This window comes from Saprolegnia parasitica (assembly GCF_000151545.1).
Source record: "Saprolegnia parasitica CBS 223.65 unplaced genomic scaffold supercont2.116, whole genome shotgun sequence".
Taxonomy (NCBI): domain Eukaryota; phylum Oomycota; class Saprolegniomycetes; order Saprolegniales; family Saprolegniaceae; genus Saprolegnia; species Saprolegnia parasitica.
In genome coordinates this window covers 68996-86298 of record NW_012156510.1, presented here as the reverse complement: position 1 = coordinate 86298, position 17303 = coordinate 68996, and the positions used below count along the sequence as shown (strand labels likewise).

Genomic DNA, 17303 nt, shown 5'->3' with positions numbered 1-17303 from the left:
GACCCACGCCGCCGCGTCGCGACACTGGCCCTTCTCGGGGCCTCAGACGTCGCCACAGTTGCCGCCGAGATCTTTGCAACGTTTCGCGATCGCGATGCCAGCCCGCTGCACTTGGTGACAAAAGGGCCAGCGCCTTCTTATGGTGTGTTGCTATGCTACTCAATATGCACTTGCTCACTTCCCGACTCTCCGCTCTCTGTGTGGTTGGCGTTGCACCGCGGCAGCCACAGTCTCAATGATAAAAAAGCAGCTCCAATCCGAACAGATAGAGAACGGCACACGTCCGTACCCAACGCAAGAGCGTCATAGCTTAGCAAAAGTCGAATTCCAAAACGAAAAAGATAAAATCAATTACAGTATATCGATAGTCGTGGAAATATGCACAGATACAGCAGCCATCGAAACACTTAGCACGCGGGCTTGGTGCGGCGCTTGATCTCGACCGAGTCAAAGATCGTCGTCGTCTCGCCGTTGGCGCGGTAGTAGATCGTAAGCTTCTCATCGTCGGCAACCACACGCGACGCGCCATAAAGCGAGCTCGACGTCGACTTGGACCACTCGGGGATTGGCGAGATCGCGCCCTGGTACAGACCATGGCCACCCGTGCCGACGGTAAAGTACACCGGGGCACCGGCCGTGATCTTGTTCTTGTAAATGGGCGCCGTGCGTTCGTACGCGTGCACGTGGCCGGCCATGACGGCGTCGACGCCGTACTGGAGATAGAGGTCCTCGAACTTGCCCTGGAGACCGCAGTGGGGCTCGCTGCGCGGGCCGCCAAGCTTGCCGCTCGTGGCCGTCGAGTTGGTGTAGTAGTTGCCCTTCCAGCACGCCTCGACATCGTTGATCTCAAACTTGACGGGCGAGCACTGACACTGGTGGTTGGCCCACGTGTTGTAGTACGGGTTGTGCTTGAAGACGATGAGGTACGGCGTCTCTTCGCGGTTCACGCTCGCGAGGTCCGCCTTGAGCCAGTCGAGCTGCTGGTTGCGGTGCGTGAGCCAGTAGTCCGAGCCAATGTTGTCAGCGCCAAGGATGCCCGTGTAGTCGTCGAGGAAGACAGCGTGGATGTTGCCAATCTTCTTCGAGTACCACGTGCGAAGATCCTTGTTGGCGTCGGCCGAAATCGGCGTCACGATGCGGTTGCTGTAGGCCAAGTAGTACTCGGGCTTGCACATGTTGTCGTAGTTGACGCCGTTGCCCTGGATCACTTCGTGGTTGCCGTTGATGCCGAGGAGCGGCACCTTGGAGAAGAGCGGCTGCGTCGCCTCAAGCCACTTGTCCCAGTCGGCGTGGAAGCCGTTGGCGTACGCCCAGTCGCCAGCGACAACGACCGCGTCCGGCGTCGAGCCCTTGAGGTCGCTGCCGAGGTTCGAGATCGTGTCCTGGATGTGCTCAATGCCCACGTCGCCGATGACCGAGAGGACGGTCTTCTTGCCTTTCGCGGGAATCGACTTGAAGGTTTCCTTGAACGAGCCGACCGAGTACGTGTACTGCGTGTTGGCCGAGAGGTCGCAGAGCTGCGCCGTGTGAAAGTTGGGCGAGGCATACGTGCAGTTGACGTCGTCGACCTTGTACGAGTTGATGGTCGTCGTCGCCGTCTTCTCGGTGCTGCCTGCGCTGTACGTGAGCGTCAACGGCGCCGCCGCGTCGCTTGCAAACGTGATCGACACGCCGTCCTTGCAGCCGACGACTTCGGACGAGAGAGTTACGTGGACCTGCGAGACGGACGTCGCGGCGGTCGCGGCGAGAAGCGAAAGACCAGCAAGGCACTTGGAGAGCTGCATGTTTAAGAGGCGGTGAATGGTAGAGTGAGGAAAGACGATGCAGTCAACTGCAAGAGGTAGTACCTAGTCGGCGCTCAATCTGAGGCCCGTGGGACATGGGCTGTTCTCAGATAGCGACGGCGAACGCTCCTCCGGTGGACCTGGGAAGCGTGAGTCACGTGCCAGATTCAAAGCAGCTGACTATGAATCTTGTCGGGTCGTCGAGCGCCGCATCCAAAACATGTGGCATGACATCTGGTCTGCGTGGGAATCTCAAGACCGAGCAAAACGCAGACCTCGCTGCGAACCGCAGGAAAAGATTTCGACGGTTTCGCGCAGAGTATGCCGCGGAATCGAGAAATGCCAAGTGCGTCCGACGGCGTCAGTCCCAGTCGCTACGGTGGGAGTACTAAAGCACCACATGAGGAAAGTGCTTGGCATCGTCGCATTGGACCTTCCGTGAGTCCGCCACGACGAGTACACAACTGGTACTGAATGTCCTGATCATTTTTCTTGGGATGGCGACTGCCAATCACCATGAACCTACGCGCAGGATGATGGATAGCGACATGAGCTATAAAGGACAGTAGTCGAATGGATGGACTGTTCTCTCATCTACATAGAACAGAGGAATTCTGATGGGTAGCTCGGTACAACAACAAGGTCGCGAGTAAGGTCGGGTAACCAGGTATGTCGCTGTTAGGTGTCGTGTAAGCAGGCAATCTTGGCCCTCGCACCCACTCGGTCGTGGTCGCCTTTGTGTTCAAAAAGCTAGCAGTTTCAGATGCAGCACTTGAAGTTTCAACATTCTCCCATGCAGCGAGACCTGCACGAACAAAAGCTACCACTAGAAAGCACTAGCGGTAGAGTGTACGGAAACGAGCTATGGGTCTTGCCAGCTTTGCACCAAGAGTACCGTGTACGCACCGCGGTGGGCGCTTGAAGCGCTCCAGAGCCGTTCATTACCATATGGCACAACAGATGGGAGTCACGCGCGGCGCATTGTCAAGGCGAGCTGTCCATGCGATGAATCATGTACGAGGTATTCTCTTCAAAGACTTTTGTCGACGCTGAACGGGCGATGCGACCTGTGATGTTGTGCGTGAATGATAAGGGTTCTAGTACGAGTGTTGTCGCGATTTAAAGCTCACAGAACTCGTGAACAAGCCGGTACCGTTGTTCTTTGGGTGCGAGCCAGCCCAGGCTGGCGTGACGCACACTTGGGTAGCTCACTTGGATGGAGTTGTGTTGTGGAGATTCATAGACCACTGCCTAGAACGAATAGTAGCAGATACCGGGTCGTATCTCTGTAAATCTCAGGAATCAACTCGCGGACTCCAGTGGCGGGGCGTCAGACGAAGGATTTTTTTAAGAAAGCGCGCGCCACGTCGTTTCTCGTGTCGGAGGCACCTTGGCAAGCGTTAGTGGTGAGCTCGTCTGTCATCGGTTCGTGGTGATTGCGGAATCGGGTGACACCGTGCTGATAATGGGGGAAACGTTCCCTGGTATTTCTCGGTGCAATTCAAACTCAAGGGCCGGATCCCTTTGCTTGGCCTTGAGCGCCGTGTAGTGTGTTGTCCAGGCGGTGGCTTCAAACGCTGTGCGTTTTCTCTTCGTGTCCAGCCGATGCAAAAGCCGCGTCAACGGTTTGTTCATGAGCGCTTGCACTTGCACAGGCTACAAGCAATTGCCACCAGCTTACTACAGGTATACTATTAGCAATTGCCACCAGCTTACTACAGGTATACTAATAGTACGCGTATCTTTCCAGCGAAAACATCTGGTGTTACGACGCGGAGGAAAAGGCGCACAATTCTTGTCAAATCTTTGTATTCGACGATGTTGCTCTTCAAACGTGCTCTAGAGTCGGTACCTCGCATTGGCCTCTCGTCAATGCCGTCGGCTGCAGAAGCGGTGTCCGCATCGCGATTGCCAGTGACGAGGCGACGCTCATGCTATTCAATAGCTGCTACATACAAGTCGGCGACAACGACCATCACCGCAAACCAGACCAAGATCATTCAAAACACGTAGTACAGGCGCCCGACGTCCACACGGTCCAGCTCTGCAACCTCTCCATGGATTCTCCAAAACCGTTCACGGTCGGCAACGGAAATGGCACCTTCAAGGCCGTGCCATCCTCTCGGCCGTCGGTGCACCAAGCCCGTGTATTATGGAGTAAGCTCATGGCGACATCCAAAGCCACTCTATGTGTGAATGCGACTTATCCAAACTTGACATCGACTTATGTGCAATGCAAAAGCATATTGTAGCCGTCTCAGCTCTTACGCTGCGTGCTGCCTGAACGCTTCGCGGTACGACGATTCCTACCAAGGTACAAATCCGTCCGAGGGAGCTGTGAAGCCAACAGTGAGCTCAACCTCGGAGGCTAGGGATTGCCAAGATATTTCCGAAATATGTTTGGTCCTGCGATGCAGCTTTGATTCCCGGCGGGTCCCTCCCATTGTGCGTAAAACGTCCCACCACGCTAAATGAAGGTACACTTGACCTAGCACACGAGCACGTTTCAAGCATATCGCAGTTCTGGCAAGAGGGCAGCCGCAAGAAGGGCCTTCCTGCGAGACCGCCTTGCTCGAGCGTTTCGCTTTATATCGTGTGACGTACTAATAAATGGTGTGAGAAAGAAAATGGTGTACTGTGTAAAATGGTGTATGTATCGAATATCAAAGGTTGGGTGACAGTATGCAGTCTGCGAGGATTGCCGCCTTCAACCGCACCGCCTCTTTGTCGCAAACCGTGTTTGAAACACCTAGGTGATTGTTTAAAACACAGAAGTTTCCATCCTTTGACTGCAGGGCCCCCAACGGACACTACAGAGCAAGCACGATGTACAACTACCGGCAGAAGCTCCAGGCGCTCCTCATCCTCTTCTTCATCGTCGTCGCGATCGCCGCCGATGCTGCGTGGATCCCCTGGGTACATGCGCGCCTGCCTAGGTAGAGGCCTCATGCGTCGTCGTTCTCGTACTAGGCCACGGTCGTCATCTTCCTCACGATGATCTTGGTCGTCGACATGCTCTTCCTCGACGACAACCAGTTCAAGTTTGACCCCGACTACAAGGTACGCCCATGCGATGATGGCCCGCGCCTCGTTGCCCACGCTCGCGTCTGTAGAACTGGTCCCGCCAAATCGACCCGAAATACTAGTGCGACCTCCGATAGCCTCTACGCTTCTCGACTAATGCATGATCCTCCTTGCGTCGCGTCTTTCTCTGCGTGACGTCGTCTCGGACGACGATGGCTCAGTAGACAACGAGATGGCCACGCCCAAATGGGCTGCGTATGGGGCTGCTATGCACAGACCGTTCGCATGCCGGGACCAAGGCGTGGCTCGTCCAGCGTTGCGCGCTCGGGCAGGCAGCCATCCAGCGCATGCGTACATGGGCGACGGCGCTGCGTAGCCATTGGGATGGCCCTTGTACGACGCTGCTATGGATCGACGCCCGCCGTCGACGCCCCATGGGCCTGATGGGTGGCGTTCCATGATCTTGCCCGCCACACGATCGGGCGTCACGCTCCACGACCGAGATAGAGCACTGCGCTAGCACTCGCGCTACCAGCTAGCTCTACCGAGCCCTTGTGCGCTGCCTACTGTACTGGCCATGGAATACCCGTTGTTGGCAAGCGTGGTTACTCTCGCCACTGCTGGATGGGCAGATCATACACCCGTCCATCTCATTGCTACGCAGCATGATGAGTTCACGCTGCTCGTCATCTCTAGCACTGCCATGTTGACGGCCACCTCGTCTCGCGCGTATTCCTCTGCGTGCTTGCAGCCATACACCTCGCGTCCATGGACGTCGACGTCTGCCGTGTGTCTGGACAGTCTGCCATGCATCGTCTGCAGTGCTTTCGTTGCGAGGCCCATCGTCTTCGTCTCGCCCATGTAGCATGCGACCTCGCAGGTAGCAGAGTCCGCGGCTCGTACCTTGGCATCCTCGCCACGCTGGCCAGCGCGTGGTCGGCGACCATGTTCACGGCCCCTCTGGCAGCGCACGAATCATCGAAACTCCTGTCGAATCACATACTTTGTATTCACTGTCGCAGGTACCTTTGACAATTGATGTGCTTGGCATCGAGTATGAAAGGAACGACGTGTGTCATTTTCGAATTCGCCTGCCATGCCGTCCGTCGTCCCGCCGCAGCAGACGCTCGCCGAAGCCTTCAACAAGGTCGAGCTCTCCGAGTGGCTCTACATGCTCGTGCCGCTCATGCTCCTCGCGCACTTTACGATGCTCATTTTGACGGTCATCAACCCCAAGCGTGCCCATACGTTTACGGTCGGCTGGTTCGTGCTCTCGGGCTACATCCACAGCTACCTCGAGCTCTCGTTCACGTTCTTCCGCGACAACCAGTACTTTGGCGGCGCCATGGACCTCTACTCGGCCTCGGACTACCGCTACGGCTACCCGATGGAAGAAGGCACGGCGGCCATGGAGACGATCACGTATGACTTTAATGCTTCGCTCGGGCTCATGCCATGCATGGTGTAGGGCGCTTCTCGACGGTCCGTTGTGCCTCTTGGCCGCGTACGCCTTTGTCACCAACAAGAGCTACTACCACCCGGTCGCCTTGATTGTACGGCGCCAATTATTCGGATGCAAACGTTTTATTGTGTGACACGATTAGGTGAGCATCATGCAGCTCTACGGCTTGACGTGGTTCTGCCTCCACCCGCTCTTCTCGGAGCACTCGCACGTCTCGTCGGACCCGGGTCTCTTCTGGGTCATCTGCGTCGGCATGAACATGCCCTGGAGCATCTTCCCCAGCATCCTCGCGTACAAGTCGTTTAACGAGATCGTCGCGCAGTTTGAACGCAACGCCAAGCCGGCCATTGAGGCCGAGGCCAAGAAGGCCAAGAAGGCTTAAATGCACGCTAATACCACGTGTGTCTTGGGATGTGCCCATCTCAAGGTTGCCGGCTCAAGCAGTATCATCGAGTGTCATCTCGGTAATGGAGAGGATTCATGGAAAGCACAGAGCATCCTTCGCCTACCGGTACTCTTGAGTCTGTCACAGTAGGCCCTTGCGTAATCGTGATGGTGTCCAGTCGACACCTCGGCGTGACTTCAATTCTCAAGGCCATCAACTAAACGATCTATTTTGTGGCTGAAAAGATTCAATTGCGTCGGCGCTTGCGTCTTGGTTCCGTTCGTCGTCCTCCATCGTCGACACCCTTCTAACCATCTGTGCGCGCGGTCATGTCGCCTTCATGTGGAGATTCATTCCAAAGTTGTGGCAGATGCAAACAATTATTCGTCATATGAGTGGTCGAAATTATGGTGAAATGCATGACGCTCGTGGCTCTCATTTGCTGGATCCCCAACGGCACATTTTGGATTGGCTGAAAAGAATGAGGTTTCAACCAATCCTGAGGGACGCCATTGCGATCGTTACCGTGGTCGAAATAGCTCCTTTTCTGCCAATCAGAATCTCATATCTTGGCTTTGGGGGCTCGGATTGGCTCTATGAATAGCACGCCAGCCAATGACTGCGTGATATTTTTAGCGCGCCAAGTTGCCTTTCTACTCGGGCGTGTCAAAGTGCAAGATGAACGTTGAGATCGAAGCTCTGCACGGCGACTCGTCGACCGCGACGCTCCGCCTGAGCCCGGCCATGCAAGGCCAGGCCGACAGCGCGGCCATCGCCAAGGTCGCTGCCCTCGCCAAAATGGAGCTCGGGCTTCCGCGGGCCGCCAAACTCGGTGTTCAGATCCACGGCAGCGCTGTGCACGTCGAGATGCTCAAGGGCGCTCGCTCGCACGTGAGCTCGCCCCGCCTCAGTGCGCAGCACACCTTGCCCAACGTGTCGGTCACCGACGTCTTTACGAAGGCTCCGTTCACGCTGTTTGAAACAATGCCGGCCAAGGCGCCCAAGGCTGTCCTCGGTGCGCGATCGCGTATTTTAAGACATGCATGCTAACGTTACGAGTAGTGCTGCTCGATGGGACGACCAAGGCGCTGACGATGCAAGCGCTTCAGGCGCAAGCCATCGACCTCCAAGCCAAGCGGCGCGACGTGCAGTTTATCGTCCTTCATGATGCGCCGTCGCCCGAGCAGGTCGCCGACAAGGTCGCGCTCAAAAAGTGGTTTTTCCCGCAGCAAACGCTGCACCACTACCACATTGCCTGGTAAACATACTCTGAGATAAGGCGCGCGTGGGGACTTATCGTATTTTGGTTAGCGACGCGCTTCTCACGCTCAAGAAGGCACTGGGCATCACGGCGACACCGTACCATGTCCTTGCAGACGCCGTGCGCCTCGATTGTCTTTACTTCCAGAACTCATGGACGGCATGTAGAGCCATCGCGTGCTCGCCCACGGCCCAAGCTTCAGCTTTGAGTTGTTGCAACCGGCCGCGATGCCACTGGTGCCGTCGACAACCCTCTACGTGCCGCAGGACGCGTGCCATGGCATGGTCTTCCCCAACATCGATGTGGTCATCCTTCCGGCACCCAACGCCCGGCACGCGCGCAGCCTCTTTGAGCTGCTCGTGCCGACAAAGTACACGATCCTCGGTACCATCGACGCTCTTTTTGATGGACATGTTGTCTTATTCTTGACCAGACTTTTGGTCGACCACATGTGCCAAGAGCCCTGCGGCCATGGAAGCCCTCGTCGCACACCACGCCCAGCACAGCGGCGACTTGCCACTGCAATATGTCCTCATCAACACGGACGATCCTCTCAAGGCGTGGGACCGCGTCCAAGCGCACTACAAGAACACGGCGATCCTAAACGTCTACTTGGCGCCATCCGAGAAGGCGACGCTCGACAAGTTCCTCGGCCTCCAACAGTCGTCGCACCGTGTCTTCTTGCACCCGGTTGGTCCTGGCGATCGTCCCATGTACCAATGCTGCACGCTAGGCCCGCCACGTCATCCGTAATGGCTCCTTCTTCTCGTACGACATTGTCGACATGATGGTGCACCATATGCCGCCGACGCCGCCGTCGTCGCCCACGGCGTATCTGCCCGGCCACGACGCTTGCCACGGCAAGGTGATCCCGGACGTGCCCGTGCTGCGCCTCGGCACGCAGATCGAGCTCTCGCTGCACGCGGTGCTGGCCACGAATCATCTCGTCGTCCTCGGTAGACGCCGATGCGTGGACGTGCGATCGCCTCATGCCGTTGCATAGACTTTTGGTCGACGACGTGCGTCAAGTGCCCCGAAGCGATTGCGACGTTGCTCGCCCACCACGCCGAGCGCGCGCCCATGGGGCGGATCCAGTACATCCTCATCAACACGGACAATGCGGCGAAAGGCTGGTCGATGGTGCAGACGCGGCAGTGGCACCACGACCCGCGCGTGCTGCATCTGCACGTGTCGCCGACCTCCAAGACGGCGCTGCAGGTCTTTCTCGGCATGAAGCAGGTCCCGCACCACGTCTACCTCGGACCAGTACGCGCTTACCACAACGCATTAAATCCCAAACATGCGGACTGTAGGATCATACCGTGCGTCTCAACGGCAGCTTCTTCTCGTATGCGGCGCTGGACGCGCAACTTCCGGTGAGGCAGTGTCGTACGATATGGAGCGCGAGAGGCTCAAGCGCATGTACAGGCGTCGCCGACGGTGTTCCCGGCCCATGATGCATGCCACGGCAAGGCCTTCCCAAAGGTCATTGCCACCGACATGCGCACGATGATGCCGGCGGACTTGACGAGCCTCCTCCCGCGCAACCGCGCCGCCACGATCCTCGGTAGGCTTGTATCAACTTGATACACGCGTGAACCGCCCGATAGATTTTTGGTCGACGACGTGCGTCCAGTGCCCGAATGCGATCGCGACGCTGTTGGCGCAGGCCGCCGCCAACACAGACACGACCGTGCAGTACGTGCTCGTCAACGCCGACGATGCGAAGACCGGCTGGGCCATGGTGCTTCAGAACGGCTGGGCCTCGCTCCCGAACGTGACGCACGTGCATGTGACGCTGCCTGTGAAGGAAGCGCTCAAACGCTTCCTGGGCATGAAGCAGTTCCCGCACCACGTCGCCCTCGATGCAGTACGTGGCATGCTACTGCATGCGACTCATGGACCTGTAGGCCAACGTGGTCGTGGCCAACGGCAAGTTCTTCTCGTACGACAGAGGCACCGGCGTCGCCAAGCCGCGGTTGTCTGTAGCGGCACCGGCGTCATCCGTGGCCGCGATGCCCTCGCCCGTAGCAGCGAAGCCTTTGCCCGTGGCGTCGACGCCAGCATTTGTCCTCGACGACGACTTCTAATCTGCTCGTAATACTACCTACATCCTTTCACTTTTGCCATTCCAGTTGGCTTTTAAGCGTGTCGGCCACGTCCACTTGGCGCTGCGTTGCAGCGTGCGCGCTCAACATGCCTGCTTTGGCCAAAGACACTACAGCAGCCGAGAGGCCGCGTGGAAACCACGTCCGTGTCGAGCGACGAGGTCGTCGGGAGTGGTTTCGATGGCCATGCAGCGCGCCCATGTACGCAGCACCGTCGTCAACGGCCAAGAGGCAGGCAAGGTGGCACGGAGAGGATACACAATAACCCTTTTTCTATTCCATAAACATACCGGCGGATGGTACATGTGTGGTGCGGGCGTTTACTCGTCGTCCTCGTCGTCCTCCGCTTCCTCTTCGTCGTCGAGGTCCGACTTGAACTGGCTCCAGTCAATGTGGTGGTACAGGCGGCCGCGGTTCATCGACTCCCAGAGCGCCGACGTGGTCGAGCCGTACACGCCCTCAAAGAGGACCGCCGCGACGACGATCGTCGAGACGTACGTGATGTTGTTCTTCATGAAGGCCGCGTAGATGGCGTCGAGCGAGCCCTTGCCGTTGATCGACGTGGGCTTGGGCGCCGACGAGAAGGCGCGGGCGCCGGCCGTGCGGAGGAAGCGTTGGGCAAACATCAGTCAGTACAGTCCAAAACGAAAATATGGCTGGCCCCGAAGCCGTCGACTTCCTCTTTCTTTTGATATTTCGCAAAACGAATACGCGAACATATGCATTGTGAGAGGTGGCACATAGATATGAACGCCGACGAAGCGCGATGGCGGCGGGACGACGGGCCGTGGCCCATGCAGACAGCATTTCGCCGACAACGTACACGCATGGCGGATGCGCCACCATGTGTCCTGCAAGGTCGCGCGCGATAGAAGGTGCGGGCGCCGCTCGGCGGCGGCGTAGTGACAGTGAAAGTACGCTTGACGGCAACGGCAACGACGCCATCTTGGGTGTCGCCGGCACATGGGCGAACCGACGAGCGATAGGCGTACACGAGCGCGTCGACTGTCGTTGGCGTAAAGAGAGGATACAACAACATGTTGGGATCGTGCAGCGAGGAAGCAATGGAAGACGCTGCGTGTTGTACAGCGTGGGACGCTAAGGCATTTGCCTGCGTAGGTCCCGCCGTGGAACGCGATATGGACGCACTAGCAGGTCGTGATGCGCTGCATCGAGTCGAGCGCGCAACAACTGAAGTGATCTTGTTGACTGATGGAGTCCGTTGCCGTCAACGGCAACTTTGCAGCGACGACACGCAACATGAAGGTTCCATGGCTCCTGCCGCTGCCGTACGAGTGCGATAGACAGCAGTGCCTCAACCTGCGCTACCGTTGAGATGCAACCGACCTAGTGTTTTGCTCTGCATGTACACGGATAGCACAGGCCTCGTCAAAGGGCAATGTCCTACTGCACCATCGAATGACCACGACGCTAAACAATTCTCGGACCGATATCACCGAGCATCATCGCCACTTGATCAACGTCGTCTTCTCCAGCACGTTATGCTCCAGCGTTGTACTCCACTGCAAAGTACCATGTATTCGGCACGGCATGTCGTACATCGATGCCTTTGCTGGGCAGAACCTCCTTGAAGTCTATCGTCCAAGTCCATATCAGCGCCAAGTACGCTTGTACCTTGCATGTGTTGCTACAGCGGAAATCCGGTCCATGCGCTCCAGGAGGCAAGTTGACAAGACCTGGGCCGCTTGCTTGGTTGTTGTCGCCGGGAGCCGGACGCAGTGCTTGCAAGGATGCCTTCATGCCGCCACACGTGTGGGCACTTGCCGTCCGCGGGATGAATGGCTCGGCGTCCCTCGGGGCCGACGTTCGCGGCGCTTCATTTCGAAGCCGCTGGACGCGCAACGAGCATCGACACATGTGCCACAATCTTATTCCGCGGCCATCCGTGGTGCCAAATACGGCGCGGTGATTGGCCAATCCAAGATCGCGCGACCAAGACGACCGTCCATTTTGCCTTTTCGACCAGCATGCTGCTTCCGATCGCAACGACCTTGAACGAGGCGCCTCTGCGCGCGTGGAGTCTCCTCGGACCCGTGTACGTCCGCCTGTCGGCACAGGAGCTTTCGACTGCGGCGTTCTCGCATGCGCTCCTGGCGACGACACGGCTCTATGTCGGGCCTTTCGCGCCCGACGCCATCGACTCGGCCGTCACGTGGCTCGACCACGGCGCGCACAAGGCCGTGTTCCACACTACGTACACAGCGCTCGTGACCGGCGGCATTGCCTTGGACCTGCCCGCGGACCGCGTCCTTCTCTCCTTGGCCGTCACCAGCGCCGACGTGGTTGCGCTCGCGACGACGCTGCCGGCCGTGACGGCGTTTGCCTCGGGCCTGCTCTTGCAGCTTCCGGCCGACGTGTCACCCGAGGCCGTCCTGCCCTTGCGCAAGGCGCTGCCCGAAGGATTCGTGGTCGCGATCGACGCGCCGGGGACTGCGATCGCAACGAACGTCGGGCCGTTGCATGCACAGCGATTGAGTCTGGCAGCAGTGCCAAGTGCCAACGACGATGTCACCGACGCCTTTGTCCGGTGCCTCAAGAGCGACCGTCCGGACGGCCTGTTTACAACCGTGGTCACCGACGCGTCGGGCGTGGCGCTGGGCCTTGTCTACTCGAGCGCAGAGAGCATTGTGGCGTCCGTCCAGCAGCGGCGCGGCATCTACTACTCCCGCTCTCGGTACTGTGTAGCAAGAACCATCGACTTGATCCTGACTCGCATGCTTTTACGTAATAGAAATGGTCTGTGGCCCAAAGGCGACTCGTCCGGCCATGTGCAGGAGCTCATCCAGCTGGACATGGACTGCGACTCGGATGCGCTGCGGTTCACGGTCTTCCAACACAGTCCGGCGCGCGCCACGACGCCGGACGCTGGCAGCTTTTGCCACCTCGAGACGCGCACGTGCTGGGGGCCGGCCATGGGCATTCGCCACCTCCAGGCCACGCTGCAAGATCGCAAACAGTCGGCGCCGCCGGGCTCGTACACCAAGCGCCTCTTTGATGACATGACGCTGCTTCGCAACAAGCTCGTCGAGGAAGCGCAGGAGCTCGCCGAGGCCACCGGTAGTCCTATCGTTCTCCCACCGACGTGGTCATAGTACCGTACGTAGACGCCGTGCACGTCGCGGAAGAAGGCGCCGACGTGCTGTACTTCGCCATGGCCCGCTGCGTCGCGGCCGGCGTGAGCTTCCAGGACATTGAGCACCAGCTCAACATGCGCGCGCGCAAGCTCACGCGGCGACCGGGCAACGCCAAGGCGTACCGCATCGATGCTGCCAACGCGATTCTGGCCAAGGACCAGTAGCTCGACGTACAGTAGGACGTACTAGTAGATATGCTAATGACCACCAAGAGACGGGTAGCATGCGCATTGATGGACGTCGCGACGCGTAGCCCGCCGGCCGTGGCACCGCGCGTCGTCGCATGTTGAAGTAGGGGCGCAATCCATGCCTGTGGCTGATCCTGCCTGCCTCCAGCCGCCTCCCGATCAGATCGGGTGGTGTGTTAGAAGTGTCGGCGTCGTTATAACATTGCACCACGCCGTTAGATCCGCTGCCGAGCGCGTTACAACGCGTGGCAAGGCGGCCACGATACCACGCTGGGCCTTGCCAAGGACCTTCTCGATGCAACGAGCCCCGCCCGTCAAGTTGCTGTTGACGATGGCAGCTAAAAGTTATATATAGTCACCTACTGCTCGCACCTACGGTGGCAGTGGCATCATCGCGGTGCATTGAAGCTGCGCTGGGTGCAGGCTAACTCAGAAAGGCCAATGACCGAGCCCGCCGACGTCGCACGCAAGGAGCAAAAATGCCTGTCACGTCTGTAGCCAGGTCACACAAGGGACGCAAGTGGGAAGAGAGGTGGTGCTCTATTCTGGGTTGCAAGCTCGTCTGCCTGCGCTAGCGGGTGCACAGTGGTAGCTAGCAGTAGCCAAGTGAATGGCCATTCATCCGAGGAAGCCATGCATGGTATCCTTACGATGGCACATCCCCACTGCCTTGTCGGGTGGCGGCCGTCATGACTGCAGCCTTGGTCGTCCAGACACGACAGAGCCTTCGTGCTTGTAGCCTTGCATGTCGGGACGGGTGCTTTGCCGTCGCGATTACAGCAGCGATGACAGCAGTCGAAGCTGCGGCCACCACCGCCACCAAGTGCCCACGAAGCTTCTTCAACCTCGTTCCAGATGATGATGGGAATTGCTCACGGCCCATGCGACGTTATAACAATCGTGTTAGAATCGGCTCTTCAACGGCCCGGCAGATGTCCATGATTGGCCCATGTCGCGTAATTTTAACCAATCACAGGTCGTCGTGACCGTTTGGGCGAACTTTGGACCCACTTTTCAACCTGCAACCCGATGGCGATTTACGAAGTACGTCCTTGCCATCCTCGCAGCGTCTCATGCGGCGTAGGACTCCCGCGACGCGCTGCTGCAAGCGGCCAAGGAAGGGTCTCTGGATGAGCTCACGGCGCTTCTGGCCAAGTGCGGTTGCATCGACGCCAAGGACGATGTAATGCGACGATCTCGACCTTTTGCGAGGATAAATGGTCGCGTAGGTGGGCCGGACGCCATTGTACATTGCCGCCAGCAAAGGCCACATTGAGCTCGTGCGCGAGCTTCTCGCACAGTCGGACGTCAACGCGCAGACGCGGGTATGCGTGTTCCGCGGGTTGAAGACAGCATGTGATCGATGCGTAGGAAGGTGCAACGCCGCTTCTGATTGCGTGCCAGTATGGTCATCTCAACGTTGTCCAACTGCTCGTCGAGTGCGCCGATGTCAACATTGCCGCCAACGTAGTTTATGCATCTCAGGCCGCGGTGCTGACGTCTGCTACTAGGACGGCGTCACGCCCCTTTTCATGGCCGCGCAGGTCGGATCTCTCGCGATTGCTCGGCTTCTCTTGGAGAAGAAGGCCGATGCGACCAAAGCCATGCACGTACGCTCTCATCCTCATGCACCACCAACGCCTCATGCTTGCATAGAATGGCGCGACCCCGATCGTTGTGGCCGCGCAGAACGGGCACGTTGGTATGGTCCAGCTGCTCTTGCCGCATGCAAGCCCGACGGTCGCGATGGACGGCGGTGCCACGGCACTGCTCCTCGCCACGCAGCACGGGCACTTGGACGTTGTCCGTGCGCTCCTTGAAGCAGTGAATGATGTCGACATTCCGCTCTCGGTACACCACCCTCGTCGTCATCTCGCATCTTGACGTCATGTATAGGATGGCACGACGCCGCTGCTTCTGGCGAGTGCCAAGGGCGAGCTGGCGATTGTCGAGCTGTTGCTTATCAAGGCCGACCTCAAAAAGACGCGCCAGGTAGAGCTATCGTCGCTCCATCGATAGATGGCAACGGCGAGCGTAGGATGGCGCAACAGCCCTTGCCCTTGCAGCGCAATACGGACACCATGCGGTGGTCGACGTGCTCTTGGCCCAAGGCGCTTGGGTATTCTTCGCACCTCTTGCATCTCTGTTAAACAACCGGGCTAGTCGCTGGACGCCGTCACGAGCGCGCTGCGCTTGGCTGCCCAGCACGGCCATGTCGCCGTCTTCAAGCAGCTCTCGACGTTTTCGCCCAAGGCCATGCACCACACGATGGAGGTAACATGCCTGTGTCTCTTGTCCAGACGCTTGAAGCGGCGCATTGTAGGACGGGACATCGGCGCTCATCGTGGCGGCTGCGTGCGGCCAGACCGCGATTGTGGACTTGCTGCTGGCCGCCGACGTCGACTTGCTCGCCGCCACCAAGGTGCTACCGAGAGCATGCATCGCCACGCATCCTCATGCCAAGTAGACGGGTGCGACGGCCCTCATGGTGGCGACGGAGCACGGCCACGTCGGTCTCGTCACGACATTGTTGCCGAGATACCCGTCGACGGCCGCCCGCATGCGCGTACGAGCTTGAAACCTTGATACAAACGTACGATGGGAACATGCGTAGAACGGTGCGACGCTGCTGCACATTGCCGCGCAGAACGGCCACGGCGCGCTCGTCGAGACCTTCTTGCCGCTCACAGACGTTGACGCCGAGACGCTGGTAGAGCTTCCTCCTCCTTCGGCATGCGTGCATCATGGCGCGGCATGGCTAGGATGGCACGACGCCCCTCATGCTCGCAGCGGCCAAGGGCCATGGCCACGTGGTGCGATCGCTCATCAAGGCCGGTGCCAACGTCAACCTCCTCTCGGACGCGCAGTCGTTCGCGCTTCTGGCCGCGGCGTCGCATGGCCACGCCGACGTGGTGAGCCAGCTCGTGGACGCCGGCGCCAGTGTGCAGCAGGCCACGGACGACCGTGCAACGCCGCTCATTGTCGCGGCTGCGAAAGGCCATGCCAAGTGCGTCGAGGTCTTGCTCGCGCATGGCGCCAGCATCGACCACACGATGAAGGTACTGCCGTCTTAGCAGGACGAAGAGAGTGGCTCATGCAATAGTATGCACAGGACGGGAGCTCCGCGCTGTTTGTCGCGGCCGCGAGCGGTCATCTGGACGTCGTGCGACTGCTGCTACAGGCCGGTGCGAACGCGCACCAAGCGATGAAGGGCGGGATGACGCCGCTGACGGTCGCGGAGCAGTGCCACCACCATGAGGTCGGCGCGCTTCTAATCAAGCACGGCGTATAGAGTCGTCGTCGTCGCCGATGCATGCTAGTAGTCGTCGTCGTCGTAGTAGAGTAGTCGGGCGCGCCGGTTGCAGTCGCGTCTACCATGCACGAGAAGCGCTCGTGGTGTAAAAATGTTGTCTTAATTCGTGTTGTCACGGTTCTTGAGCGCTATCAGCTTGACCTTGCGCTTGTACTCTTCCGGGTCGTTCTTGAGGTCCTGGAAGGGCTCGCGCTGCGCCGGGTCGGCCATGTTGGGCGAGTCGAGCAGGTCCTGCACGCCCTTGAGGATCTGCTTGATCGTGACGCTGGGCTTCCAGTCCTTGTCCTCGTTGAGGATGCTCAGGCACACCGTTCCGCTCGGGTACACGTTCGGGTGGTAAAGCGGTGGCACAAACTTGCACAGCGGCGGCTTGCTCGGGTAGTCTTCCGAGAACGTCAGCGACATCTTGTAGGTCCCGCCTTCCCAGATGGTGCCCACCTTGCCGGGAATGCCAGCCTGCCACACCATGATGTTGAGGCTGCCATCGTCGGCCGCGACCGGCCGCGCCCAGAAGCCCGCGGGGTGGTCCCGGCGCCAGTTCTTGCGCTCCTGCCGGAGGCGCTGCGCCGCAATCGAGTCGGCCATTGTCAGTCCGGAAATGACCGGTCGCGGGCCCGGATCCA

General features: G+C 58.9%; 8 protein-coding genes across 8 annotated transcripts; 5 read left to right on the top strand and 3 right to left on the bottom strand.

Annotated features, from left to right (window-relative positions):
* Nucleotides 1-370: 370 nt before the first annotated feature.
* SPRG_13332 (hypothetical protein) lies at nucleotides 371-1784 on the bottom strand (the record flags this gene model as incomplete). The annotated part of the gene is made up of 1 exon (XM_012353172.1): nucleotides 371-1784. One exon carries the CDS (start codon nucleotides 1782-1784, stop codon nucleotides 408-410), a length of 1377 nt encoding a protein of 458 aa, XP_012208562.1. The 3' UTR covers nucleotides 371-407.
* A 2759-nt stretch (nucleotides 1785-4543) lies between these two features.
* Nucleotides 4544-4989, top strand: SPRG_13331 (hypothetical protein). Its single transcript, XM_012353171.1, has 3 exons — nucleotides 4544-4700; nucleotides 4755-4844; nucleotides 4898-4989. Exons 1-3 carry the CDS (start codon nucleotides 4611-4613, stop codon nucleotides 4928-4930), a joined length of 213 nt encoding a protein of 70 aa, XP_012208561.1. The 5' UTR covers nucleotides 4544-4610; the 3' UTR covers nucleotides 4931-4989.
* Nucleotides 4990-5897: 908 nt separating this feature from the next.
* On the top strand, nucleotides 5898-6709 carry SPRG_13330 (hypothetical protein). Its single transcript, XM_012353170.1, has 3 exons — nucleotides 5898-6230; nucleotides 6277-6361; nucleotides 6413-6709. Exons 1-3 carry the CDS (start codon nucleotides 5905-5907, stop codon nucleotides 6650-6652), a joined length of 651 nt encoding a protein of 216 aa, XP_012208560.1. The 5' UTR covers nucleotides 5898-5904; the 3' UTR covers nucleotides 6653-6709.
* A 624-nt stretch (nucleotides 6710-7333) lies between these two features.
* SPRG_13329 (hypothetical protein) lies at nucleotides 7334-10006 on the top strand (the record flags this gene model as incomplete). Its single annotated transcript, XM_012353169.1, has 11 exons — nucleotides 7334-7670; nucleotides 7718-7913; nucleotides 7967-8036; nucleotides 8084-8300; nucleotides 8350-8606; nucleotides 8650-8872; nucleotides 8920-9182; nucleotides 9230-9292; nucleotides 9345-9483; nucleotides 9527-9786; nucleotides 9827-10006. 11 exons carry the CDS (start codon nucleotides 7334-7336, stop codon nucleotides 10004-10006), a joined length of 2205 nt encoding a protein of 734 aa, XP_012208559.1.
* A 189-nt stretch (nucleotides 10007-10195) lies between these two features.
* On the bottom strand, nucleotides 10196-10675 carry SPRG_13328 (hypothetical protein). Its single transcript, XM_012353168.1, has one exon. It carries the CDS (start codon nucleotides 10648-10650, stop codon nucleotides 10345-10347), a length of 306 nt encoding a protein of 101 aa, XP_012208558.1. The 5' UTR covers nucleotides 10651-10675; the 3' UTR covers nucleotides 10196-10344.
* Nucleotides 10676-11972: 1297 nt separating this feature from the next.
* Nucleotides 11973-13398, top strand: SPRG_13327 (hypothetical protein). The gene is made up of 3 exons (XM_012353167.1): nucleotides 11973-12719; nucleotides 12777-13102; nucleotides 13150-13398. Exons 1-3 carry the CDS (start codon nucleotides 12013-12015, stop codon nucleotides 13341-13343), a joined length of 1227 nt encoding a protein of 408 aa, XP_012208557.1. The 5' UTR covers nucleotides 11973-12012; the 3' UTR covers nucleotides 13344-13398.
* Nucleotides 13399-14396: 998 nt separating this feature from the next.
* Nucleotides 14397-16659, top strand: SPRG_13326 (hypothetical protein; the record flags this gene model as incomplete). The annotated part of the gene is made up of 8 exons (XM_012353166.1): nucleotides 14397-14411; nucleotides 14452-14550; nucleotides 14597-14692; nucleotides 14739-14834; nucleotides 14879-14977; nucleotides 15024-15218; nucleotides 16130-16426; nucleotides 16480-16659. 8 exons carry the CDS (start codon nucleotides 14397-14399, stop codon nucleotides 16657-16659), a joined length of 1077 nt encoding a protein of 358 aa, XP_012208556.1.
* Nucleotides 16660-16758: 99 nt separating this feature from the next.
* SPRG_13325 (hypothetical protein) lies at nucleotides 16759-17278 on the bottom strand. The gene has a single exon (XM_012353165.1). The coding sequence runs from the start codon at nucleotides 17263-17265 to the stop codon at nucleotides 16780-16782; it is 486 nt and encodes a 161-aa protein (XP_012208555.1). The 5' UTR covers nucleotides 17266-17278; the 3' UTR covers nucleotides 16759-16779.
* Between the last annotated feature and the right edge of the window lie 25 nt (nucleotides 17279-17303).